The sequence below is a fragment of the Streptopelia decaocto genome (assembly GCF_964273445.1).
Source record: "Streptopelia decaocto genome assembly, chromosome: 1".
In the NCBI taxonomy this organism is placed as follows: Eukaryota; Metazoa; Chordata; class Aves; order Columbiformes; family Columbidae; genus Streptopelia; species Streptopelia decaocto.
Window position 1 is genome coordinate 211,352,809 of NC_138663.1, and position 26,087 is coordinate 211,378,895.

A 26,087-nucleotide genomic window follows, 5' to 3' on the forward strand; every position below is an offset into this window, starting at 1 on the left:
TGCACGGCACAGGACAGCGCTGGGAACCCCCATTTTGGCGCTGCCACAGCCCCCCCAATCCCTGCACCCTGATTTCCCAGCCCCTCGGACCCCCCTGCCCCGTACCTTCCTGGCCTTTCCGCTCGCCCACGGGTTTGGCCATGGAGGGGGTTTTGTAGAGGAAGCCATGGTGGGTGATGGAGGGAAGGGACACGGAGTAGGGCTTGTCCTCGCTGCCCCCCACCTCCAAACGTGGCGGTTCTGTGAAAAAATGGGGTGACGAGCTGTCATGGGGGGGACTGCTGGGAGGGCATCCTGCATCCCACACCCTGCATAGGATCATGGAATCGTTTTGCTTGGGAAAGCACCTCAAGATAATCAATTCCAACCATAAGCCACCCCTGTCCTGCCCCATGTCCTGAGAACCTCATGTCCGTCTGTCCAGCCCTCCAGGGATGGTGACTCCAGCACTGCCCTGGGCAGCCTGTTCCAATGCCCCACAGCCCTTTGGGGAAGAAATTGTTCCCCACATCCAACCTCAACCTCCCCTGGCGCAACTTGAGGCCGTTTCCTCTGCTCCTGGTGCTTGTTCCTGGGGAGCAGAGCCCGACCCCCCTGGCTCCAAGCTCCTTTCAGGCAGTTCAGAGATCAGAAGGTCTCCCCTCAGCTCCTGTTCTCCAGCTGAACCCCCCAGGTCCCTCAGCCGCTCCCATCACACTTGTGCTCCAGCCCCTCACCAGCTCCGTTCCCTTCTCTCCACTCGCTCCAGCACCTCAAGGCCTTTCTTGTGAGGTGATCCCACCACCCCTCTGGCCGCCATTTTGAGCTCTGAGGTGATTCTGGTTCCCCTGGGGCCGCCATTTTGATCTCTGAGATGATTCTGGTTCCCCTGGGGCCGCCATTTTGAGCCCTGAGGTGATTCTGGTGCCCCTGTGGCCACCATTTTGAGTCCTGAGATGAGGGTCCCAAAACTGCCCCCAGGGTTGGCGGTTTGGCCTCCCCAGTTCCCAGCACAGGGACGGTCACTGCCCTGGTCCCGCTGGCCACACCAGTGCTGGTACCAGCCAGGATGCTGGTGGCCCTTTGTCCAGATCCCTCTGTAGATCCTTCCCACCCTCTAGCAGATCAACACTCCACCCAACTCGGTGTCATCTGCAAACTTACTGAGGGTGCAGTAAATGCCCTCACCCCGGTCACAGATGAAGACATTAAACAGTCCTGCAGCTGGAATAACAGCCCAGGGCTCTGCCACATCCTCCCCATGTCACCATGGTCATGTGCCTCAGTTTCCCCAACTTGCCCCCAACAAGAGGCATCCCCCGTTTGGTCCGGGGACCAGGCAGAGGTGGGGTGCGGGGACACTTCTAAAGGGGCAAGGACACCAGTGGGGCTGCCCAGAGACAGGGAACCCCACGGGGACACAGCACCCCATGCCACCCGCAGCATTGACCTCGGTGATGCCGGGACTCTGGTGCCACCTGCCAGCGCCAGCAGGACAAGCTCAGGGTTTGGCTTTCCTGGCTCACCGGGGCGGCCTCACCGCTCTCCCAGTCCCCTGTTTGTACTGGGCTGACTGGAGCGGCCGCCAGCCCCAGTCCTGGGTGAGCTCCAGCTTCCGTGGGCCGGACTTGGCCCCCGCGGCGCTGAGGGAGGTGACACCGCGCCAGCCCCGGCACACCCGGCACAACTCCCAGCCCAGGGCCACCCCGGGGCAGGGTGGGGGTCGGGACTGGGGGGCCCTCAGCCCACCCACCGTGGGGTTGGGGGGCATGGGAGAGGGGGTGTAGAATGGTCAGACCACCCTGGCCCTAATGGGGACGCTTGGGTGGGGGGACATTCCTGGGTGCTGTGGGCATGCTGGGGTGTGGGGGCATTCCCTGGGGACACTTGGGTGAGGGGACACTTTCTGGGGACATTTAGATGGTGGGACATTCCCAAGGGATGCTTGGGTGAGGGGACATTCCCAGGGGACATTCCCTGGGGATACTGGAGTGGGGGGACATTCCCCAGGGATGCTTGGGTGGGGGGACATTCCCAGGGGACATTCCCTGGGGATACTGGAGTTGGGAGACATTCCCTGAGGACACTTGGGTGGGGGGACATTCCCTGGGGACACTTGGGTGGGGGGACATTCCCTGGGGATACTGCGGTGGGGAGACATTCCCTGGGGACACTTGGGTGGGGGGACATTCCCCTGGGACAGCCACAGTGTACCAGGATGGTGCAGGAGGGCTGTCCCCACCCCTCCCATTCCCATTGTCCCCATTGTGCCAAACCACATCCCCAACTGGGATAGAGCCCCCTGCCCCATCCCCCCATCCAAAGGTCCCCAAAACCCCCTTCCCGGGGTGCACGGAGCCAGGTCGGGCTCCAAACACCCCCTGGGGACACTCCAGCTCCAGTGGCTTTAATCCCATGAAGGATGGGGGGCTCAGGAGGGGTCACCCCGTACCTGAGGTCCTGTTGTGGAGCAGGAACTCCATCTGCAGCCTCTGCCCGCTCCTCTGGGCCAGCGCCAGCGGCGTGGGGCACCGCGGGTCCCCGGTGTCACACGTCACCGCCGCCCCGCAGAACAGCAGCGCCAGCGTCTCCGCCAGGTCCCCGGTGGTGACAGCGGCGCAAAGAGCCTGCGGCAGGAGCGGCGTGAGGCCGAAGGCTGGCGAGGAAGAGGAGGAAAAACCCCCCAAACCACCACGGTGAAAGAAGCCACGGCCGAACAACCGGATCCCCCCAACCGGCGACCCGAGCAGGACAAACAACCAGATCCCTGCAACCGGCGACCCGAGCAGGATGAACAACCGGATCCCCCCAACCGGCGACCCGAGCAGGACAAAGAAAGTTTGGAAGTGGGAGGAAAAGAAATAGAAAAGAAATGGAGAAGTTTTGGAGGAGCGGGTGAAGTCATCGCCGCGGGGCGGGACGACTTGGCCCGAGCAGAAAAACAAACCAGCCCACATGCGAATTCCCGGCCTCCCCCCACCCCGGCTCTTGTGCAAACACGGAGCGGTGGTTTGGGGGGGGGACACAGACCGAAGCACCGGGGTGGGGGTCCCAGTGTTGCTTGTGCACAGGATTCCAGCCCAGTAAGAGACTGGGAATGGGTTGCATGGGAGTGCTGGACAAGCACCTCTCCACACCCTCCCCCCGTGTGCACCCCATTGAACCCCATTTCAGCCCTGTGCTGGACCCCAGCCCCATTTCCAAGGAGATGAACCCTAGCGGGGGTCTGGCTATGGGGGGCAGGTCTGGTTGTTGGAGGGCAGGTTCTGTCTGTGGGAGTGGGGTCTGGGTCTGGTTCTGGGAGGGGGGGTCTGGCTACTGGGGGGGCATCTGGCTGGGGGGGGGGCGACACCCCACCTCGACCCAGGCTCCTCATCCTGGCAATGAAGCTGGTTGTGCCCCAGAGATGTCACCTTGTCCCCACACCCTATCCCTCCTGGGGACCCCAGGCTTTGACTGAGGGGGGCACAGTGGGGACAGGGGAGATACAGGGGATATCTTGCTCAGGCACAGCCCTTGCCCCCCCCAAACACCATGGGGACCCCCACATAACACCCAGGTGGGACCCCCCAAACCGACACCCAGCCCCGGATCGGGGGGGGTTACTGACCCTGTCCAGCTCCTCCTGGTTGCCGAAAAGCGGGTGGTAGCGCCGGTACTTGCCCTCCCGGTATTTGGCGATCAGGAAGCGCCGCCGGTCCCCGCTGGGGCTGCTGGGGCCGATGGCCTCGCTGGGGGGGACGTTGGCGGCCCAGAACTCGTTGGCCACCGCGTTGCCCACCTGTTGGAAGAGCTGTGGGGACAAGGAGGGGACAATGGGTGGGATGGAGCAGGGTTGGGTATGGGGGCTCTTTGTGCTTACGGGGGGGTCACTGATGCCCAGGGGTGCGGGAAAAAGTGCAGGGAAAGCCATGGGTGCTATAGCACCACCCCCCCATTCCACAGCTGTCCCTCCCCTCCCCTTCCCACTCTGGAAAAATCACATCTGGAAAGCAGCATCCAGCTGCGGGCAAGGGGGGGTGGTGCTCAGCATCCACGGGGTGGATTTAAAAGGCTTCCTGTGGCACCCCAGCATTAAAAAATGGGCGTTTAGGTGTCTCCCAGACTGTCCCAGTAAGGCCGTAAAGCTTTTTGGGGTGATGGGGGGCCGGGGAGAGGCTGGAGGAGGTTTGGGGGGGTGTGCAGGGGAACAGCTGGAAGCGTTTGGGGGCTCGGGGAGCGGGCGATGCCGGAGGCGGGGGTGGGACGCCAGACAGGAATGCGGGATCCAACTGGGAGGAACTGGGAAGAGCTGGGGCCAGCCAGGGGCTGGAAATGGCGGCCAGGGCGGGGGGGGTGGGTTTACGGCATTCCTCCACGCCGGTGGCCCCGCGGCTCGCCAGACGTGCCCCTCCCGCCACGGACACACAGACGCCGTCTGTCTGCGGCGCGGGGGACACAAGTGCCACTTGTCCTCGCTGGGTGGGCGCCAGGTGGGCACAGAACGCATGGGGGGGCTGCTGGGGGTCCCCAAGCCAGCCATGGTGTCACCCCACATCCCACATCCCAGCTTGGATGGGGATGGAAAAGCCTCTCCCGTGCTCTGGGTTTGCTCTGGGGAAGAAATGGGGTGTGTCCCCCCCCCAAAAAAAAGAGGTTTTGGGGTTCTGTGCCGCTACCTGGATCAGTTCCTCTGTCCACACCTTCCTGTCCATCTTCAAGCTCCGCACTTTGGTGACACCAGGACCCAAACCCCGGTGCTCCCCTGCCAGCAAGACAAGACCTTAGGGACGTATTTTGGGGTCCGTTGCACCCCGCATTCCCTCCCCCCCATCCCATGGCAGGGGATGCTCAACACCCCCATCCCATGGCAGGGGATGCTCAACACCCCCCATCCCATGGCAGGGGGGTGCTCGGCCCCTTCCACCCCCCCCAAGATGCGGGTACCGGCGCATCGTTTGCAGATGACGACGCAGAGGTTGATGGAGGCCCAGTCGGGGTGGGGGGCGCCGCAGTCGGCGCAGAAGCGGTTGGATTCCACCCCCCAGATCCTCTCGGCCACCTCCGAGTTGGAAAGCGCCTCGGCGATGGATTGTCTCATGGCTTCCACCCATTCCTCCTTCTCCTGCTCCGAATCGGCCGAGAAGCTGCGGTGGTGGGGATGGGGGGGTGAGGGACGGCTGTGGTGGTGGGGGGGACCCCACTTGCACCCCCAGCCCTCCGCGGGGTCACCTGAAGATCCGGTACGGCGTGGTGAGGTCGAAACCCCGGCGATCCACCTCCTTGACGTTCCCCACGTTCATTTCGATGTAGGTGATGCCGATCCCCAGGCGATAGTCCTGGGGGGGGGACAAAGGGGTGATGTGGGGGGGCACAGATGATGCTCTGCAAGCACCAGTCCCCATGTCCCCTCCCAGCCCTGGGGGAGCACAAGGGGCTCTGGGGGAGCTGCCATGGGTGTGATGCTCCCATGGGACCCCAAATCTTGGCAGGGGGTGGGGGGGGGGGGGAGCGCTGCAGCTTGGGGTGTCCCCAGTTTGGGGGGTGACAGCCCTGGGGTGTCCCCACTCACTGCTGCTCTGTAGTTAATAAGGAGACTTTAGCTGAAAGGAAAATTCACTGAAAGACAAACTTGTCTTGTTTTTAACAAAACCAGGACAGGCGACCATCAAAGTGGCATCAGGGTCCCCCTCAAAGTGTCACGGGGTCCCCCACAGCCCCCCCAGCCACCCACCTCTGCGTTCTTATAGAGGAAAACTCTGTCTCCGGCCACGGCCACAAAGAGTTTGTGCTTAAAGCCCCGCAGCTCCAGGAAGCCGCACTTGTCCACGGGCTCGGTGGCACTGTCGGCGCTCGGTGACATCGGCGTCCTCTCCGGAGCTTTGCTCTTCCGCTCCTCCGCCATCTGCTGCAGGGTCCGGATCCACTCGTTCCGATCGGCTGCGGGGACAGGGGGACACAGGGGTTGGGATCAGCTCCCTCTTGGGCCAGGGGAGGGGACACCCCAGAGCAGGGACCCCGCCTTGTCACTCACCGTCACTCTCGGCCCGAAACACGAAGTTACGGTTGTTGGTGACAACTTCAAATTTCTGGTCCCCAACGCTGGCGACGCGGGAGATGGAGGAGACGGGGATGAAGCGCTTGGAATAGGCGTCCTGGAGGGGGGACAAAGGGGAGGACAGACAGACACATGTGTCACCTCGCGGTGATGGGATGGGGACCCGCCCAGTGCTCCAAATGCTGAGAGCATCCCTGTCTGGGTGGCTTTGAGCATCCTGCATCCCACCCCAGCACCCATCCCGTGAGTAGTGAGGTGGGTTGCAAACTGGCTTAAGGAGAGAAGCCAGAGAGTTGTGGTCAATGGTGCGGAGTCCAGTTGAGGCCAGTATCCAGTGCAGTGCCTCAGGGGGCAGTGCTGGGGCCAGTATTATTCAATATATTCATTAACGATTTAGATGAGGGAATAGAGTGACTGTCAGCAAGTTTGCTGGTGACACCAAGCTGGGGGGAGTGGCTGACACGCCAGAGGCTGTGCTGCCATCAGAGACCTGGACAGGCTGAGAGTTGGGCGGGGAGAAATGTAATGAACTAGAACAAGGGCAAGTGTGGAGTCTTGAATCTGGGCAGGAACAACCCCAGGATCCAGTGTAAGTTGGGAAATTACATATTAGAGAGCAGTGTAGGGGAAAGGGACCTGGGGGTCCTGGGGACAGCAGGGTGACCATGAGCCAGCACTGGGCCCTTGTGGCCAGGAAGCCAATGGTACCTGGGGTGGGTTAGAAGGGGGTGGTCAGTAGGTCAGAGAGGTTCTCCTGCCCCTCTGCTCTGCCCTGGGGAGACCCCATCTGGAATATTGTGTCCAGTTGTGGCCCCTCAGTTCCAGCAGGACAGGGAACTGCTGGAGAGGGTCCAGCGTAGGGCAACAAAGATGATTAAGTGAGTGGAGCACCTCCCTTATGAAGAAAGGCTGAGGGAGCTGGGTCTCTTTAGTTTGGAGAAGAGGAGACTGAGGGGTGACCTTATTAATGTTTATAAATATATAAAGGGTGAGTGCCATGAGGACAGAGCCAGGCTCTTCTCGGTGGCAAACGATGATAGGACAAGGGGTAATGGGATCAAGCTGGAACACAAGAGGTTCCACCTAAATTTGAGAAAAAATTTCTTCTCAGTGAGGGTAACAGAGCCTGGCCCAGGCTGCCCAGGGGGGTTGTGGAGTCTCCTTCTCTGGAGACATTCAAAACCTGCCTGGACATGTTCCTGTGCGACCTCACCTGGCTGTTCCTGCTCCATGGGGGGATTGCACTGGATGAGCTGTTGAGGTCCCTTCCAATCCCAAACATACTGTGATACTGTGATGCTGCCCCTTGGCAAGGATGTGGCCTCAGTGGGGTGGCCCCCCTGCCACCTTCTCACCCTGACCCCCCCAAATCCTCCCTCCTCGCCCACCTTTTCGCTGTCGAAATAGCGGAGGTAGTCGGCGTCCAGTTTCACCCAGCGCTTCTGGTAGATGTAGGACCTGGGGAGGGACCCGGCGGAGGGGACAGGGTGACACAGCTGCACACTCCGCACGGGACAGGGGCTGCTGGACCCCCCCGGACTGCAGCAGCCCCCTGTCCAGCCCCAGGCTGCACCATGTGCCCTTGAACTTGGGGGGTGATTCGGCTTGTGCCTTCACGCCCCAGTTGCCAAAAGCCCGGGGCCACCTTTGCCATCGATCCTGTGCCATGTCCCCAGCCCTCGTGTCACCACTGGGGACAGCCATGGGGACTCCATGCTTTCCTCCGGCCAGGAAAAGGGGGGGGGGGCGCTGACCCTAACACCCCCCCCCCCAAAATCCTTATTTGCAATTCCTGCTCAGGACCTACAAGTTGGGGAGGGCTCAATTGTGCAAAGTGGGGTTTGTGGCAATTGCATCTCTATCAGGGAAGAGGGGGGACCCCGGAGCTCGAGCAGAGCCCCTCCAGGGACCCCTTGCAGCCCATCCATGGTGGCGTCAGGGCTGCGGGAGACGCCGAACCAGCCCTGGAGGCGTTTACTTAAGGGCTTGTTTGCTCAGGAAGGACTTTGCCATCGCTACCTGACTCCACCTTTGGCCTTGACGTAGTCGGCAGCAGCAACCGGGGTGCAAAGCGCTCGGTCCTGTCCCCCAGAAGGAGTTTGTCCCTGTCCGGGGGTGCACAGGGACCCCCCAGCTTTGCTCTGAACCCCAGTTTGGGGTTTCTGCTTTTCCTGCCATCGCCTTCCCCACGCTCCAATGCCCGAGCGGCTTCTCCAGCTTCCCAGTGACCTCCCAGTTGCTCCCAGTTCTGCAGTAGCTGGAGCTTCCCCCTTCTCCTCCTCATGGGGCTGCAGCCTCGCCGCTGAGATTAAAGGGCCCCCAAATATCCCTCACATTCACATCTCCAGGGTTGGGGCTGCAAAATGCTGGGGTTCAGGGTGCAAAACACCTGTGTTAGGGGCACAAAATGCCAGGATTGGGGATGCAAAACGCCAGGGTTGGGGCTGCAAAATGCTGGGGTTCAAGGTGCAAAACGCCTGGGTTGGGGGCACAAAATGCCAGGATTTGGGATGCAAAATGCCAAGGTTGGGGCTGTAAAATGCCCAGATTTGGGGTACAAAATGCCTGGGTTGAAGGCACGAAATGTCAGGATTGGGGAGGCAAAATGCCAGGGTTGGGGCTGTAAAATGCCCAGATTTGGGGTGCAAAATGCCTGGTTTGGGGGCACGAAATGCCAGGATTGAGGATGCAAAACAGCAGGGCTGGAGCTGCGAAACACCAGGGTTGGGGCTGCAAAGCGCCACGTTTGGGGCCACAAAATGTTGGGGTTGGAGCTGTAAAACACTGGGGTCGGGGCTGAGAAACATCAGGGTTGGAGCCATAAAACGCTGGATTTGGGAGTGCAAAACGCCAGGGGTTTGGCTACAAAATGCCACCATTGGGGGTGCAAAAGGCTCAGGTGGGGGCTGAAAATGCTGGAGTTTGGGCTGCAAAATCTCAGGGTTGGGGCTGCAAAACGCCAGGGCTGGGGACACAAAACACTGGGGTTGGGGCTGTAAAAAGCCAGGTTTGGGGCTGCAAAATGCTGGGGTTCAGGGTGCAAAACGCCGGGTTTGGGGGTGCAAAATGATGGAGCTGGGGCTGCAAAATGACAGATTTGGGGCTACAAAATACTGGATTTGGGGCTGAAAAACACTGATGTTCAGGGTGCAAAATGCTGGGGTTTGGGACACAAAACACCAGGGTTGGGGCTGCAAAGCACTGGGAGTGAGGCTGCAAAACACTGGGGTTGGGGCTTCAAAATGATGGAGCTGGGGCTGCAAAACACTGATGTTCAGGGTGCAAAATACCAGGGTCAGGGCTGCAAAATGCTGGGGTTTGGGACAAAAAACACCAGGGTTGGGGCTGCAAAATACTGGGGTTCAGGGTGCAAAACGTTGGGTTTCGGGGTGCAAAATGATGGAGCTGGGGCTGCAAAATGCTGGGTTTGGGGGTGCAAAACTCTGATGTTCAGGGTGCAAAATGCGGGGGTTTGGGCTGTAAAATGCCGGGGTTTAGGACACAAACCACCAGGGTGGGGCTGCAAAACACCGGGGTTCGGGGTGCAAAACACTGGGTTTGGGGATGCAAAATGATGGAGCTGGGGCTGGCAAATGATGGAGCTGGGGCCGCAAAACTCCGATGTTCAGGGTGCAAAATGCCGGGGTTTGGGACACAAAACACCAGGGTTGGGGCTGCAAAACACCGGGGTTCAGGGTGCAAAATGCCAGGGCTGGGGCTGCAAAAGTCCCACGTTGGAGCTGCAAAAGGGTGGGTTTGGGAGTGCAAAATGATGGAGCTGGGGCTGCAAACACTGATGTTCAGGGTGCAAAATGCTGGTGTTTGGGACACAAAACGCCAGGGTTGGGGCTGCAAAATACTGGGGTTCGGGGTGCAAAACACCGGGTTTGGGGGTGCAAAATGATGGAGCTGGGGCTGCCAAATGATGGAGCTGAGGGTGCAAACAGTGATGTTCAGGGTGCAGAACGTCAGGGTCAGGGCTGCAAAATGCTGGGGTTTGGGACACAAAACACCAGGGTTGGGGCTGCAAAGCACTGGGGTTCGGGGTGCAAAACGTTGGGTTTGGGGATGCAAAATGATGGAGCTGGGGCTGCCAAATGATGGAGCTGGGGCTGCCAAATGATGGAGCTGGGGCTGCCAAACACTGATGTTCAGGGTGCAAAATGCCAGGGTCAGGACTGCAAAATGCTGGGGTTTGGGCTGTAAAATGCTGGGGTTTGGGAAACAAAACACCAGGGTTGGGGCTGCAAAATACTGGGGTTCAGGGTGCAAAACGTTGGGTTTGGGGGTGCAAAATGATGGAGCTGGGGCTGCAAAATGCTGGGTTTGGGGGTGCAAAACTCTGATGTTCAGGGTGCAAAATGCTGGGGTTTGGGCTGTAAAATGCCGGGGTTTGGGACACAAACCACCAGGGTTGGGGCTGCAAAACACCGGGGTTCAGGGTGCAAAACGCTGGGTTTGGGGGTGCAAAATGCTGGGGTTCAGGGTGCAAAAGGCCGGGTTTTGGGGTGCAAAATGGGGGGGATTAGGGCTGCCAAATGCAAAATGCCACCTGATGAGCAGGAACGACGGGTGCAAAAAGGGGGGAGAGCATCTCAGCGCCAGGACGGGGGGTCTGTGTCCCCCCCGGAACGTCACTCACCCCTGCGGCGGGTTCTTGTCCAGCCACCCGGCTTTGACGGTGGGCGAGAGCGGGGCCGTGGTGGCCGTGCCGTCCATGCTGTCCCCAATGTCACCGCAGCTGCTGCCACCGCTGGGGACCGGGAGGGGGGTTAAGAGCTGGCGGATCCCGGGGGGGGGGCCGTGTCCCCCCCCCCCGCCGCTTGTTTCAGCCTCCCCTTGTCCTTCCCCGAGGCGCCGGGTGTTTGTGAGCAGGGACCTTGGTGACAGTCCCCTGGGTGGGGGGCCCGGGGTGTCCCCAGGGGCTGGGGACAGCAGAGAGCATGGGGAGGGGGGACAGGGACACCCCCAGGGGTCACAGCCCCAAAGCAGAGACATACACACATATGTGAAGCCAGATCCTTGCCAGCATCCCTGCACACGCATCCTTTGCACACGCATCCCTCGCCTACACGTGCAAACACAGATGTGCGTGCAAAATGCCACCATCTGCACGTGCACACACGTATGCACAAGCGTCCCCCCCAGGGGTTTGCACGCATGTCCCTTGCACAAGCATCCACAGCTGTGCACACACACCCTTGCACGACCAGCCCCAGCCGTGCACACACACTGTTGCACAAGTATCCCCAGCTGTGCACACCCCTGCAGGAGCACCCACGTACGGCCTTTCACAAGCATCCTGTGCTGTGCACACACACCCTTGCACAAGTATCCTCAGCCATCTACACACCCCTTTGCACAAGCATCTACAGCTGTGCACATACACATGCACAGACAACCTTGCACACACATCCCCAGCTGTGCACGCACATCCCCAGCCATGCACACACATTCCCAGCTGTGCACACACAACCTTGCACAAACATTCCCAGCCATGCACGGACAACCATGCACACACATCCCCATCTGTGCACACACACCCTTGCACAAGCATCCTCAGATGTGCACACACGCTGTTGCACAAGCATCCTCAGATGTGCACACACACAGTTGCACAAGTGTCTCTAGCTGTGCACGCACACCCTTGCACAAGAATCCCCAGCTGTGCACACACACCCTTGCACAAGTATCCCCAGCCACCTACACACCCCTTTGCACAAGCATCCGCAGCTGTGCACACACACCCTTGCACAAGTATCCCCAGCCATCTACACACCCCTTTGCACAAGCATCTGCAGCTGTGCACACACACCCTTGCACAAGTATCCCCAGCCATCTACACACCCCTTTGCACAAGCATCTGCAGCTGTGCACACACACCCTTGCACAAGTATCTCCAGCCATCCACACACCCCTTTGCACAAGCATCCTGTGCTGTGCACACACACCCTTGCACAAGTATCCCCAGCCATCTACACACCCCTTTGCACAAGCATCCGCAGCTGTGCACACACACCCTTGCACAAATATCCCCAGCTGTGCATGCTCACCTTTGCACAAGCATCCCCAGCTCTGCACGCACACTGTTGCACAAGTGTCTCTAGCTGTGCACACAGCCCTGCACAATCGTCCCCAGCTGGGCGTGCACACTTTTGCACGAGCATCCTCAGATGTGAGCACCTTTGCACAAGTGTCCCCACCTGTGCGCACACACACCCTTGCACAAGCGTCCTCAGATGTGCACACACGTACCATTGCACAAGCAGCCCCGGCTGCGCACACACACCCTTGCACAAGTATCCTCAGCTGTGCACACACACCCCTGCACAAGCATCCCCAGCTGTGCACACACACAGTTGCACAAGTGTCTCTAGCTGTGAACACACACCCTTGCACAAGAATCCTCAGATGTGCACACACACTGTTGCACAATCATCCTCAGATGTGCACACACACAGCTGCACAAGTGTCTCTAGCTATGCACGCACACCCTTGCACACACATCCCCAGCTGTGCACGCACAACCTTGCACACACATCCCCAGCTGTGCACACATGACCTTGCACACACATTCCCAGCCGTGCACACACATCCCCAGCTGTGCAGACACAACCCTGCACACACATCCCCAGCTGTGCACACACACCCTTGCACAAACATCCTCAGATGTGCACACACACTGTTGCACAAGCATCCTCAGATGTGCACACACACAGCTGCACAAGTGTCTCTAGCTGTGCACACACACCCTGGCACACACATTCCCAGCCGTAGACAGACAACCTTGCACACACACTGTTGCACAAGTGTCTCTAGCTGTGCACGCACACCCTTGCACAAGAATCCCCAGCTGTTCACGCACACCCTTGCACGCAAATTCCCAGCCATGCACAGACAACCATGCACACACATCCCCAGCTGTGCACACACACCCTTGCACAAGCATCCTCAGATGTGCACACACACAGTTGCACAAGTGTCTCTAGCCGTGCACGCACACCCTTGCACAAGAATCCCCAGCTGTGCACACACACTGTTGCACAAGCATCCTCAGATGTGCACACGCACAGTTGCACAAGTGTCTCTAGCTGTGCACACACACCCTTGCACACACATTCCCAGCCGTGCACAGACAACCTTGCACACACATCCCCAGCCATGCACACACATCCCCAGCTGTGCACACACAACCTTGCACACACATCCCCAGCCATGCACACACATCCCCAGCCGTGCACGCACAACCTTGCACACACATCCCCAGCTGTGCACACACAACCTTGCACAAACATTCCCAGCCATGCACAGACAGCCATGCATACACATCCCCAGCTGTGCACACACACCCTTGCACAAGCATCCTCAGATGTGCACACACTCTGCTGCACAAGTGTCTCTAGCTGTGCATGCACACCCTTGTACAAGAATCTCCAGCTGTGCACACACACTGTTGCACAAGCATCCTCAGATGTGCACAGCCTTGCACACACATTCCCAGCCGTGCACAGAGAACCTTGCACACACATCCCCAGCTGTGCACACACACCCTTGCACACACATCCCCAGCTGTGCACACACAACCTTGCACACACATTTCCAGCTGTGCACACACAACCTTGCACAACCATCCCCAACTGTGCACACACACCCTTGCACAAGCATCCTCAGATGTGCACACACTCTGTTGCACAAGTGTCTCTAGCTGTGCATGCACACCCTTGTACAAGAATCCCCAGCTGTGCACACACACTGTTGCACAAGCATCCTCAGATGTGCACAGCCTTGCACACACATTCCCAGCCGTGCACGCACAACCTTGCACACACATCCCCAGCTGTGCACACACACCCTTGCACACACATCCCCAGCCGTGCACACACACCCTTGCACACACATTCCCAGCTGTGCAGACACAACCTTGCACACCCATCCCCAACTGTGCACACCCTTGCACATGCACTCCCAGCTGTGCACACACCCCCTTGCACACACATCCCCAGCTATGCACACACACCCTTGCACAAGCCTCCCCAACTGTGCACACCCTTGCACAAGCGCTCCCAGCTGTGGCCACACGTGTCCCCACCCTTGCACACTCATGTCCCCCCCTTGCACACTTACCCGGCGGGGGGGGCATCGAAATAATCCTCGACCAGCTCGTCCTCGCTGAACAGGCTGTTGACGCGCAGGGACCGCGGCCGCACCGGCTCCACGTCCTCCTGCGGGGACAACCGGGGTGACAGGGACACCCCAGCACCCCCCACCCCCTCCCCGCACCGGAATGGACCAAAAACCGCCAAAAACCAGGGTAAATAAAGCCAAAATCCCCGCCGGCGTGCCCTGGGTTTGCTGCTTCCCCAGCACCTTTCATTGTGGTGTTTGGGACTTTTATTTGGGGTTTTCTTGCTTTATTTGGTTGGTTGCTTGGTTTGGGGTTTTAAATATTGACTTGGGGCTTTTTTTATCGTTTTTGGGTTTTTTTGGTGAGTTAACGCGCATACAACATAGATTAACCCCATTATTCTCCCACAACAGCTTCCCCACCGGTGCGCCAACCTGCGCCTCGTGTTGCCGGAGCACTAAATAATTTGGCTAAAACCCCATTTTTGGTTGGTTTTGTGGCTAAAACGCTCTGGTTACAATAAAGTCGGGAGTTGGTTTGGTGCTGAAATGGATCTTTTGGGGTGTCTCGGTGACACAGCCCCCCAAAATTCACCTTGGGAGTCCTGGGGACCTGTGGGGACCCTCATTGGTTTCATGGCTAAAATGCTCTTGCTAGAATGAAGTTGCGAGTTGGTTTGGTGCTGAGATGGATTTGTTGGGGTGTCTTGGTGACAAACCCCCCCCAAATTCAGTTGGGGGACCCACTGGGGACCCGTGGGGACACAATGGTGACACGGTAGGGACAAAACCCCCTCTCCAGCCACCCCCAATGTTGCCCAACTCCAAGTCCCTTGGGGGACACTGTCCCTTGGGGACACTGTGTGTCCCCCATAGCTCCTCCCCACCCTGCGGTGTTCCCAGCCTTGTCACCCGTGTCCCCAACCTTGTCACCCATGTCCCCTGCGGCTCTGGTTAATTCTTCCTCCCAGGCGGAGTCTTCGTAGTCGGAGTCATCTGGGAAGAGAAAGAACAGAAGGGAATTGGGACAGAGGGGTCTTGTCACCTGTCCCCACCACCATGGGGACAGCGTCACCACCCTCCTGCCACCACCGGGAGGGGACTTGGTGACGCGGGGGTCACCAAGGGGTGGTTTTTAGGGTGTTTTTCCCTCCCTCCCCCTTCATTCTGCAGCTCTCGAGACTGCGCGGCCATGGGAAAGGGTCATTAATAATAGAATCAAGGCAATTAATAATGGATGGGTAATGGATCATGGGGTCATGATGGAAATAATCAACGTCAAAAAAACAGTGAGAGGATGATAATAAAAATTAGAACAATAAAAATAATAGGATGATGATGATGATGATGATGATGATAATAATAATAATAATAATAATAATAATAATAATAATAATAATAATAATAGGATAATAATACTAATAGGTAATAGATAATAGGTAGTAGATAATAGATAATAGATAATAGCTGATAATAGATGATAGATGATAGATAATAGAATACTAATAGAATACTAAAAATAAAGTAATAATAGAATAATAATAAATACTAGAATGCTAATAGAATAACTAGAAATAATAAAATAATAGAAGAAGAATAAGTGATGGAATACTAAAAATTATAACAAGTAATAATAAAATAATGAGAAATATTAGAATGCTAATACAATAATAAAAATTAATGATAAAATAATAAAAATAGAATAGTAATAGAATAATAAAAATAATGATGAAATATAAATTATAGTAAGTAATAGAAAACTGATAGATTAATAAAAAATACTGATAAAATAATAATAGAATAATAAGTAACAAAATACTAATGGAATAATAAAAAGAGTAACAAATAATAATATAATAATGATAAATACTAGAATACTAATAGGATAATTTAAAATAATAATAAAGTAATAATAGAATGGTAATAGATAATAGAATAATAGAATAATAGAATAATAGAATAATAGAATAATAGAATAATAGAATAAGAAAAATAACTATAAAATAAGAATAGAATAAAAATAATAGAATAAAATAATAGAATAAAAAATACGATGATACTAATTGAATAATAAAAATGATGATGAAATAATAAAAAATATAATGAGTAATAGAGTACTGACAGAATAATGAAAATAATGATAAAATAATAACAGAGTAGTAATAAATACTAGAATACCAATAGAATAATGAAAAGCAGTAATAAAGTAATAATAGAATGGTAAAAACTAATAGAAAAATAATAGAATAATAATAAGTAATAGAATACTAATAGAATAATAAAAATATCAATAAAGCAATAATAGGATAATAATAGAATAATTTAATAATAATAGAATAATAACAAATGACAGGATAATAAAAACTGGGGGGGTCCAGAGCCCCGTACTCACCGAACTCGGGCACAAAGGCCGTGGCCGGTGGCTTCGCACGGGGCGCGATGGCCGGCGGGGCCACGGGGACACCCTCGGGGACAGGGACACCCTCGGGGACGGGGACACTGCGGAGACAAGAGCCAAACCCCCACTTCCTAACAGCAACAAACCACCTTTTTTTGGGTCCTAACGCTGCGTTTTTAGCCCCAAGTTACAGTTTTTGGCATCAACGTCACCTCCTGGTGCTGCCACTGCTGCTCGGGTCCCTTATCTGCCACCCAAGGCCACCAAGAGCCACCGGAGCCTTGAAATGGGTCTGAACACAGGCTGGGTGGCTCCTCGCGGGGCTTTTGGTGGCCACGTGTTGTCCCAAGGGTGCTGTGTCACCAAAAGCTTGGCCAGGGGACAAGAGGGACACTGGGGACCACCAAAGCTGCCACCAGCACCCAGGGGACAGCCAAGGATGTCACCAGCACCTAGGGGACAGGGAGGAATGTCCCCAGCACCCAGGGGACAGCCAAGGATGTCCCCAGCACCCAGGGGACAGCCAAGGATGTCATCAGCACCCAGGGACAGCCAGGGGACAGGGAGGAATGTCCCCAGCACCCAGGGGACAGGGAGGAATGTCACCAGCACCCAGGGACAGCCAGGGATATCCCCAGCACCCAGGGGACAGGGAGGAATGTCACTAGCACCCAGGGGACAGCCAAGGATGTCCCCAGCACCCAGGAGACTGGGAGGAATGTCACCAGCACCCAGGGGACAGCCAGGGATGTCCCCAGCACCCAGGGGACAGGAAGGAATGTCACTAGCACCCAGGGGACAGCCAAGGATGTCTCCAGCACCCAGGGGACCCAGGGGACAGCGAGGAATGTCACCAGCACCCAGGGGACAGCCAAGGATGTCACCAGCACCCAAGGGGACACTGGGGACCACCAAAGCAGCCACCAGCCCCCAGGGGACCCAGGGGACAGGGAGGAATGTCACCAGCACCCAGGGGACAGCCAAGGATGTCATCAGCACCCATGGGACCCAGGGGACAGCAAGGAATGTCACCAGCACCCAGGGGACCCTGGGGACAGCCAAGGATGTCACCAGCTCACAGGGGACAGCTGAGGCTGTCACCAGCACCCTGGGGACAGCCAAATATGTCACCAGAACCCAGGGGACACTAGGGACCACCAAAGCGGCCACCGGCACCCAGGGAACTCTGGGGACAGTCAAGGATGTCACCAGCACCCAGTGCATGCAGGGGACAGCCAAGGATGTCACCAGCATGCAGGGGACAGCTGAGGTTGCCACCAGCACTCTGGGGATAGCCAAGGATGCCACCAGCACCCCGGTGACCAGGGGACACTCAAGGATGTCACCAGCACCCAGGGGACACCTGAGGCTGCCACCAGCACCCTGGGGACCCTGGGGACAGCCAAGGATGTCACCAGCACCCAGGGGACAGCCAAGGATGTAACCAGCCCCCCGGGGACCCTGGGGATGGGCAAGGATGTCACCAGCACCCAGGGGACAGACAGGGATGTCACCAGCACGCAGGAGACCCAGGGGACAGCCAAGCATGTCACCAGGAGCCAGGGGACAGTTGAGGCTGCCACCAGCACCCTTCAGACAGCCAAAGATGTCACCAGCCTCCTAGGGACCCTGGGGACAGCCAAGGATGTCACCAGCACACAGGGCACAGCTGAGGCTGCCACCAGCACCCTGGGGACAGCCAGGGATGTCCCCAGCACCCAGGGGACCCAGGGGACAGCCAAGCATGTCACCAGCACAAAGGGGACAGCTGAGGTCACCACCAGCACCCTGGGGACCCTGGGGATGGCCAAGGATGTCACCAGCACCCAGGGGACAGCCAAGCATGTCACCAGGACCCAGTGCACCCTGGGGACAGCCAAGCATCTCACCAGCACACAAGGGACAGCTGAGGCACCCTGGGGACAGTCAGTGCCACCAGCTGGCACCACCAGCACCCTGGGGACAGTCAAGGATGTCCCCAGCACCAAGGGGACAGCCAGCCTGTCCCTGTCCCTGTCCCCAGTGACTCCCAGCCCCTTGTCTGGTGCCTGAACGTGTCCCCAGAGCTCAGGGGGGGTGACAGGGAGCGCTGGCTCTGGGGGACGGTGACCTCATTTCCCAGCCGCCGTTCCCATGGCAACGGCCACAAGCATCCATACATTAGGGACTGCGGGCAGGGGGGCGGGCAGGGGGTGCAGTCCCCCCAGTTCCCCCCCAGTCCCCTGTTTCAGTGGCATGGTGCGATGACAAGGATTTTGGTGGCATGGTGCGATGACAGCGACAACCGCCTCCTTGGGGACATCTCAAGGGGGTTGGGGACAAAACCATTTGTGGCTCAGCCCCTCCTGGGGTTGGTAGCCACCCCCTGACCCCCCCCAGCCCTGTCCCCCCCCCGCTGCGGGCAGGACGTGGCCAGTGACAAAGGTGACATTAGGGAAGTGATAAGTGTCTTATCTGTTGTGTCCCCCCCAAGCAATAACAGCTCGGCTGGGCCCCTCCCTGTTCAAACTGGGGGTGATGGGGAGGGCAATGTCACCCCAATCCAAACTTCTGCTGGGGCTACCACTGTCCCCTTGGGCTGGGCCACTGATCTCTGGGACATCCCAGCTGAGATGTCATTGTCACCCCCTGTGCCTTGGCCCAGGGCTGGAGGGGACAGTGGGACCCCAGAGAGCTGGGGGGGGTCACAGGGACCCCAAAGTGGTCATGGGGGGACAGTGGGACACCAAAGGGTTGGGAGGGGACAATGGAACCTCAGAGGGATGAGGGGGGATCAGTGGGACTCCAAAGGGCTGGGAGGGGGTCAGTGGGACCCCAGAGAGCTGGGGGGGATCACAGGGATTCCAAAGTGGTCAGAGGACGTCAGTGGGACCCCAAAGGGTTGGGGGGCTCACAGGGACCCCATAGTGCTCGCGGGGGACAGTGGGTACCTCAGAGGCCTGGGAGGGGACAGCAGAACCCCAGAGGGTTGGGGGTGGACACAAAGCGACCCCCCCCAGCCTGTCCCCAAGCCCCTCTTGCAAAATGCGCCCCCCCCACCCCGGGGGTTGTTTCCCCTCATGGGGGGTGACGGGTCCCCCCCGGGCCACCGGCAGCTGGAGAAGCACCGGGGACCACGGTGGCACAGCCGGAAGTGGGGGAGATGGGAGGGGTGGGGACATCACCCCAAAAATGCCGCTGTAATGACCCCCCCAGGGGTGCTGCCCCCACAGGGCTGCTCCAGCGCTTCCCCAGCCTGGGGTGGGCTAATGTCACCCTGACATGGGCAAGTGTCCCCATCCCCGTCCCCCTCCCCCTGTCCCCATCCCTATCCCTGTGTCCCCATCCCCATCTCTGTGTCCTGTCCCTGTGCCCCCATCCTTGTGTTCCCATCCCTGTCCCCTGTCCCTGTGTCCTCATCCTTGTGTTCCCATCCCTGTCCCCATCCCTGTGTCCCCATCCCCATCTCTGTGTCCTGTCCCTGTGTCCTCATCCTTGTGTTCCCATCCCTGTCCCCATCCCTGTGTCCCCATCCCCATCTCTGTGTCCTGTCCCTGTGTCCTCATCCTTGTGTTCCCATCCCTGTCCCCTGTCCCTGTGTCCTCATCCTTGTGTTCCCATCCCTGTCCCCATCCCTGTGTCCCCATCCCCATCTCTGTGTCCTGTCCCTGTGTCCTCATCCTTGTGTTCCCATCCCTGTCCCCATCCCTGTGTCCCCATCCCCATCTCTGTGTCCTGTCCCTGTGTCCTCATCCTTGTGTTCCCATCCCTGTCCCCTGTCCCTGTGTCCTCATCCTTGTGTTCCCATCCCTGTCCCCTGTCCCTGTGTCCTCATCCCTGTATCCCCCTGTCCCCACCCCTGTGTCCTGTCCCTTTCTCCCTGTCCCTGTGTCCCCATCCCTGTCCCCCTGTCCCCATCCCTGTCCCCCTGTCCCCATCCCTGTGTCCCTGTGTCCCTATGTCCCCATCCCTGTGCCCCTGTACCCTTCCCTATGTCCCCATCCCTTTGTCCCCTGTCCCTGTGTCCCCAGTATGTACCTGCTATAGCAACCAGGCACCAGCACATACAGCATATAATATATATATATGTATGTATGTATATATATATGTATGTATGTGTATATATATGTATGTATATGTATACATATATATACACACATATATACATATACATATATGTATGTATATATATGTATGTATATGTGTATATATATATACACACACATATATACATATATATATACACACACACGTACATATATATATATATACACACACATAAACACACAACACTGACCAATTCATCCATACGTTCCTGTCTATACCCACAAGAGGGATCAAGCCCCAGCACATATATAGCCTAATGTGTACACATATATATATGTATATATATTTATATACCCATACATGTATACATACACATATATATATGTATATATACAGACACAGCAAGATGCACATGCTGCTGTGCACGCCATGAGCCAGCCCATATCCTCCAGCATATATTAATATTTCTGCATCATCTATAGGTGCGATGTGTACGTCACACCGGCCCAAGGGCTGGCACAGGCTGTGGGGTCCCCACAGTGTCCCCAGTGTCCCCTCCAGAGCCACAGCGGGGACAAAACACCCCAAAACACATCCCTGTGGCATGGGGGGGCTGTGTGGGTGCTGTGTCCCAGGACATGTCCCCGTTCCTGTTCCCCTGTCCCCATCTCTGTCCCCTTGTTCCCATCCCTGTGTCCCCACCCCTGTCCCCAACCCTGTCCCCCTGTCCCTGTGTCCCCATCCCTGTCCCTGCCCCTGTGTCCCCATCCCTGCCACCCTGTCCCCACCACTGTGTCCCCGTCCCCCTGTCCCCATCCCTGTGTCCCCGTCCCTGTGTCTCTGTCACTTTGTCCCCATCCCTGTGTCCCCATCCCTGTCCCCCTGTCCCCACCCCTGTGTCCCCGTCCCTGTGTCCCCATCCCTGTCCCCCGGTCCCCGTGCCTGTGTCCACATCCCCATCCCTGTCTCCCTGTTCCCCTGTGTCCCCATCCCCATGCCTGTCTCCCCGTCCCCATCCCTGTCCCCCGGTGTCCCCATCCCCATGCCTGTCTCCCTGTCCCCCTGTGTCCCCATCCCCATGCCTGTCACCCTGTCCCCAGCCCTGTCCCCTTGTGTCCCCATCCCCATGCCTGTCTCCCTGTCCCCATCCCTGCCCCCCTGTGTCCCCATCCCCATGCCTGTCCCCCTGTCCCCATCCCTGTCCTCCCCCCAGCGCTGGACACGTCACCACCAGCTCGAGCTGAGTCAGCGCTTGGCTCGGTGCCACCAACCCCGCTGTGACATCCCCGAACCCCCCGGGGGACAAATCCCCCCGCCCCAAGCTCTAATCAAACCCCCCCAGTGCCACGGGAGGGGACAGACACCCGGGGGGGTGACACAAATAATGTCCCCAACGCCATCCAGCTGCTGCTGGAGCCAAACTTTGAACACGACAGAGTGGGCTGAGCGAGTCCTGACCCCCCCATGTCCCCCCGTGTCCCCCATGGTGGCATCGGTGACATCCCTACCTGGGTGGGTGGCGGGGACACGGCAAGGCCGGGGCTGGTGACGGGTGGGGACACACGGGGACCGGAGCTCGTCACCCCCGGCACTTCCTGCGGCCGCCACCAAAACTTCCTGGGGTGGCCCGAGTGACAGCGCGGCCGGGACGGAACTGCCACCAAAGTGCCACCAAAGTGCCACCGAACCGGCAGTGAAGTGCCACCAAAGTGTCACCAAACTGGGCCCGAACCGGCACCAAAGGGTCACCAAACTGGGACTGAACCGGCACCAAAGTGGCACAAAACTGGTAGCAAACAGGAACAGAAATGTCACCAAAGTGTCACCAAACTGCCACCGAACCAGCAGAATCGGCACCGAACCGGCACCAAAGTGTCACCAGACCGGTACCGAACTGGCACCAAACTGGGACTGAACTGGCACCAAATTGCCACCAAACTGGGACAGAACTGTCATCAAACTGGTAGCAAATCAGCACCAAATTGTCACTGTACTGGTACCAAACTGTCACCAAACCGGCACCAAACTGGTACCAAACTGGCACCAAACTGGTACCAAACCAGGACTAAACTGTTACCAAATTGGTACCAAACTGGTATCCAACTGACACCAAACTGGCATCAAACCGATACCAAACTGATACCAAACTGCCACCAAGTTGTCATCGCACTGGTACCGAACTGTCACCGAACCGGTATCAAATTGCCACCAAACTGGGAAAGAACTGTCACCAAACAGGCACCAAACTGGTACCAAACTGCCACCAAAACCAGCACCAAAACGGCATCAAACCGATACCAAACTGTCACCAAATTGTCATCAAACTGGTACCAAACTGTCACCGAACCAGCATCAAATTGTCACCGAACTGTCAGCAAACTGGCACAGAACTGTCACCAAACTGGTACCAACCCAGCACTGAAGTGTCATCAAACTGGCACCAAATCTGCACTAAACTGTCACCAAATTGTCACCAAACCAGGGCCACCAGTGTCGCTGGTCACCAGTGTCCCCTCAATCAGAGCAGCACCGGGGGGGTGGATTTGGGGACCCCCTCCTGGTGCAGAAATGCAGTGACAGGGACACTGTGAGTCCTGGGGTGTTCCCTGGGGACAGGAGCTGGGTCACCCCATGTGGGGACACAAAGCACAGGAAGGGGGGGGGGTCACCACTGTCCCCCTCAACCCCAAGGGCAGAGGGGTCTCCCCAAAAACCTGCGGGGGGTAGGGGGGGTACCCCCAGGGTGATGTTTTGGGGGGCTGTGGGTACCCCAAGAAGATGTATTGGGCTGGGGAGAGGTGGGTACCCCCAGGGAGATGTTTTGGGGGGGTGGGTACCCCCAGAAAATGTGCTGTGCTCTTTGGGGGGGGGATTACCCCCAAGGAGACGTTTTGGGGGGTTGTGGGTACCCCCAGAAGATGCTTTGGGCTGGAGGGGGTGGGTACCCCTAGAAGGATGTTATAGGGGGCTGGGGGTGCCCCCGGGTGATGTGCAGGGGTTGGAAGTGGGGGGTACCCTGAGATGGATGTGCTGGGGGGGGGGGGGGGTACCCCCAAGGGATGTGGGGGGGGGTGGATACCCCTAGGGGTATATTCTGGGGCAGTGGGCACCCCCAAAAGATGTGCTGTGCCTTTTAGACAACATGGGTACCCCTAGGGGTAATTTGGGGGGTGGGCACCCCCAAAAGATGTGCTGTGCCCTTTAGACGACATGGGTACCCCCAGGGGTAATTTGGGGGGGGGTGGGCACCCCCAAAGGATGTGCTGTGCCCTTTAGACAACAAGGGTACCCCCAGGGGTAATTTGGGGGGGTGGGCACCGCCAAAAAATGTGCTGTGCCCTTTAGGGAGCATGGGTACCCCCAGAGGTAATTTGGGAGGGTGGGCACCCCCAAAAGACGTGCTGTGCCCTTTAGGGAGCATGGGTACCCCCAGGGGTAATTTGGGGGGGGTGGGCACCCCCAAAAGACGTGCTGTGCCCTCTGGGGTGGGTGGGCACCCCCAAGCACCCCCCTCCATCCCCACACGCACCCACCCAATGTCCCACCGCCCCCCCAAACGCCCCCCTTACCTCCTGTGGGGCACAGCCCTGGGGGGCAGCACCGGTGGGGGGGGGGCGGCCGCCGGGGGGGTCTCCGGGGACTGTCCCTTGGCTTCCAGCTGGTGCCGCTTGGCTGGCAGCGGTGGCAGCGGGGGGGGGGTCACCCCCATTTCGGTGTGCGGTGGCACCTCCGGGGCTGGGGGGCGGCTTTGGGGCGCGTGTGGGTACTCCGGGCTGCCCCCCCTTAGCGATACAGAAAACTTGACGGGGGGGTGACAACCCACCCTGGGTGGGATGGGTGGGGGTACCGGGGTGACGCTCACCCCCTCCCGCAACACCGGGGTCGTCCCCAACCGCTCCGGTGCCACCGCCGTGCGGAAAATGTGGCGTTTGAGGGGGACGGGTTTCCTCGGGGGGGTCCCGGCGGGGACGGGGGGGTCGGCAAAAGCTTTTTGGAGCCCCAGGAGGATGCGGCGACGGTGGCCGGGCAGCCGCACCCCCAGCGCGCCCAGCGCCTCGTCCGTCAGCGCCCGGCACTCGCCCACCCGCCGCAGCCCCCGCCACTCGAAACGCTCCGCGTACTGTTCCAAGTGAAGGGCCCCCAGCCAGGCGGCCACCGGCAGGGACCCCCCCGGCACGGCCGCCCCCTCCTCTTCATCCTCCATGTTTCTTCTTTGCGGGGGGAGGCGCTCGCAGAGACCCCAGGGCACTCAGAGCATCTCAGGCGGCGGCAGGACCTGGGGATGGAGAGGACGAGGATAAGCGCGAGGTTAGGATCAGGCTTAAAGTGGCGCAAGGGGTCTAAACCCAACATCGCTGTGGGTTTTAGGGGGGTGTCCACAGCCCTGGTCTCCCCGCCAAGTCCCCACTGGGTCACTGGTATGTCCCCTGAAGTGGGGGTGCAGGGATGCAGGAACACCGGAGTGTCCTGCTTGGGGTGTCCAAATGTCCCACATGGGATGTCCAAATGTCCCACTTGAGGTGTCCGAATGTCTTGGGGTGTCCAAATGGCCCACATGGGACGTCCTAATGTCCCGCTTAGGGCACCCGAATGTCTTGGGGTGTCCAAATGTCCTGCTTGGGGTGTCCAAATGTCCCACTTGCGGTGTCCGAATGTCTTGGGGTGTCCAAATGGCCCACATGGGACGTCCTAATGTCCCGCTTAGGGCATCTGAATGTCTTGGGGTGTCCAAATGTCCCACTTGGGGTGTCCAAATGTCCTACTTGGGGAAACTTAATGTCCCACTTGGGGTGTCCAAGGGTCTTGGAGCGTCCAAATGTCCTACTTGGGGTGCCAAAATGTCCCACATGGAATGTCCAAATGTCCCGCTTGGGACGTCCAAATGTCCCACATGGGGAATCTTAATGTCCTACTTGGGGTGTCCAAGGGTCTTGGGATGAGCAAATGTCTCGCTTGGGACGTCCAAATGTCCCACTTGGGGAATCTTAATGTCCCACTTGGGGTGTCCAAGGGTCTTGGGGCATCCAAATGTCCTACTTGGGGTGTCCAAATGTCCCACATGGGATGTCCAAATGTACCGCTTGGGGTGGCTGAATGTCTTGGGGTGTCCAAATGTCCCACATGGGACGTCTTAATGTCCCGCTTAGGGCATCCGAATGTCTTGGGGTGTCCAAATGTCCCACATGGGATGTCCAAATGTCCCGCTTGGGGTGTTCAAATGTCCCACATGGGGAATCTTAATGTCCCACTTGGGGTGTCCAAGAGTCTTGGGGCATCCAAATGTCGTACTTGGGGTGTCAAATTGTCCCTAATGGGATGTCCAAATGTCCCACATGGGATGTCCAAATGTCCCGCTTGGGACGTCCAAATGTCCCACATGGGGAATCTTAATGTCCCACTTGGGGTGTCCAAGGGTCTTGGGACGTCCAAATGTCCTACTTGGGGTGTCCAAATGTCCCACTTGGGGAATCTTATTGTCCCACTTGGGCTGTCCAAGGGTCTTGGGGCATCCAAATGTCCTAC

At 57.8% G+C, this 26,087-nt stretch overlaps 1 protein-coding gene across 4 annotated transcripts in view; it reads right to left on the bottom strand.

Annotated features, from left to right (window-relative positions):
• ARAP1 (ArfGAP with RhoGAP domain, ankyrin repeat and PH domain 1) overlaps nucleotides 1-24,843 on the bottom strand; it is a 43,307-nt gene extending 18,464 nt beyond the window's left edge. For 3 of the 4 annotated variants that reach the window (XM_082069630.1, XM_082069629.1, XM_082069628.1), the window contains exons 1-14: nucleotides 24,134-24,843; nucleotides 16,533-16,639; nucleotides 15,066-15,136; nucleotides 14,141-14,238; nucleotides 10,659-10,769; nucleotides 7,405-7,474; nucleotides 5,993-6,113; nucleotides 5,693-5,898; nucleotides 5,191-5,297; nucleotides 4,906-5,105; nucleotides 4,638-4,723; nucleotides 3,590-3,772; nucleotides 2,432-2,606; nucleotides 106-240 (exon numbers count right to left, since the gene is read on the bottom strand). In XM_082069630.1, the coding sequence (XP_081925756.1) occupies nucleotides 106-240; nucleotides 2,432-2,606; nucleotides 3,590-3,772; nucleotides 4,638-4,723; nucleotides 4,906-5,105; nucleotides 5,191-5,297; nucleotides 5,693-5,898; nucleotides 5,993-6,113; nucleotides 7,405-7,474; nucleotides 10,659-10,769; nucleotides 14,141-14,238; nucleotides 15,066-15,136; nucleotides 16,533-16,639; nucleotides 24,134-24,768 (2,305 nt within the window). In that variant the 5' untranslated portion in view covers nucleotides 24,769-24,843. Of the gene's footprint in view, nucleotides 1-105; nucleotides 241-2,431; nucleotides 2,607-3,589; nucleotides 3,773-4,637; nucleotides 4,724-4,905; nucleotides 5,106-5,190; nucleotides 5,298-5,692; nucleotides 5,899-5,992; nucleotides 6,114-7,404; nucleotides 7,475-10,658; nucleotides 10,770-14,140; nucleotides 14,239-15,065; nucleotides 15,137-16,532; nucleotides 16,640-22,072; nucleotides 22,165-24,133 lie in introns of those variants that run through there. The other variant, XM_082069631.1, reaches the window with a different exon arrangement.
• Nucleotides 24,844-26,087: the final 1,244 nt, after the last annotated feature.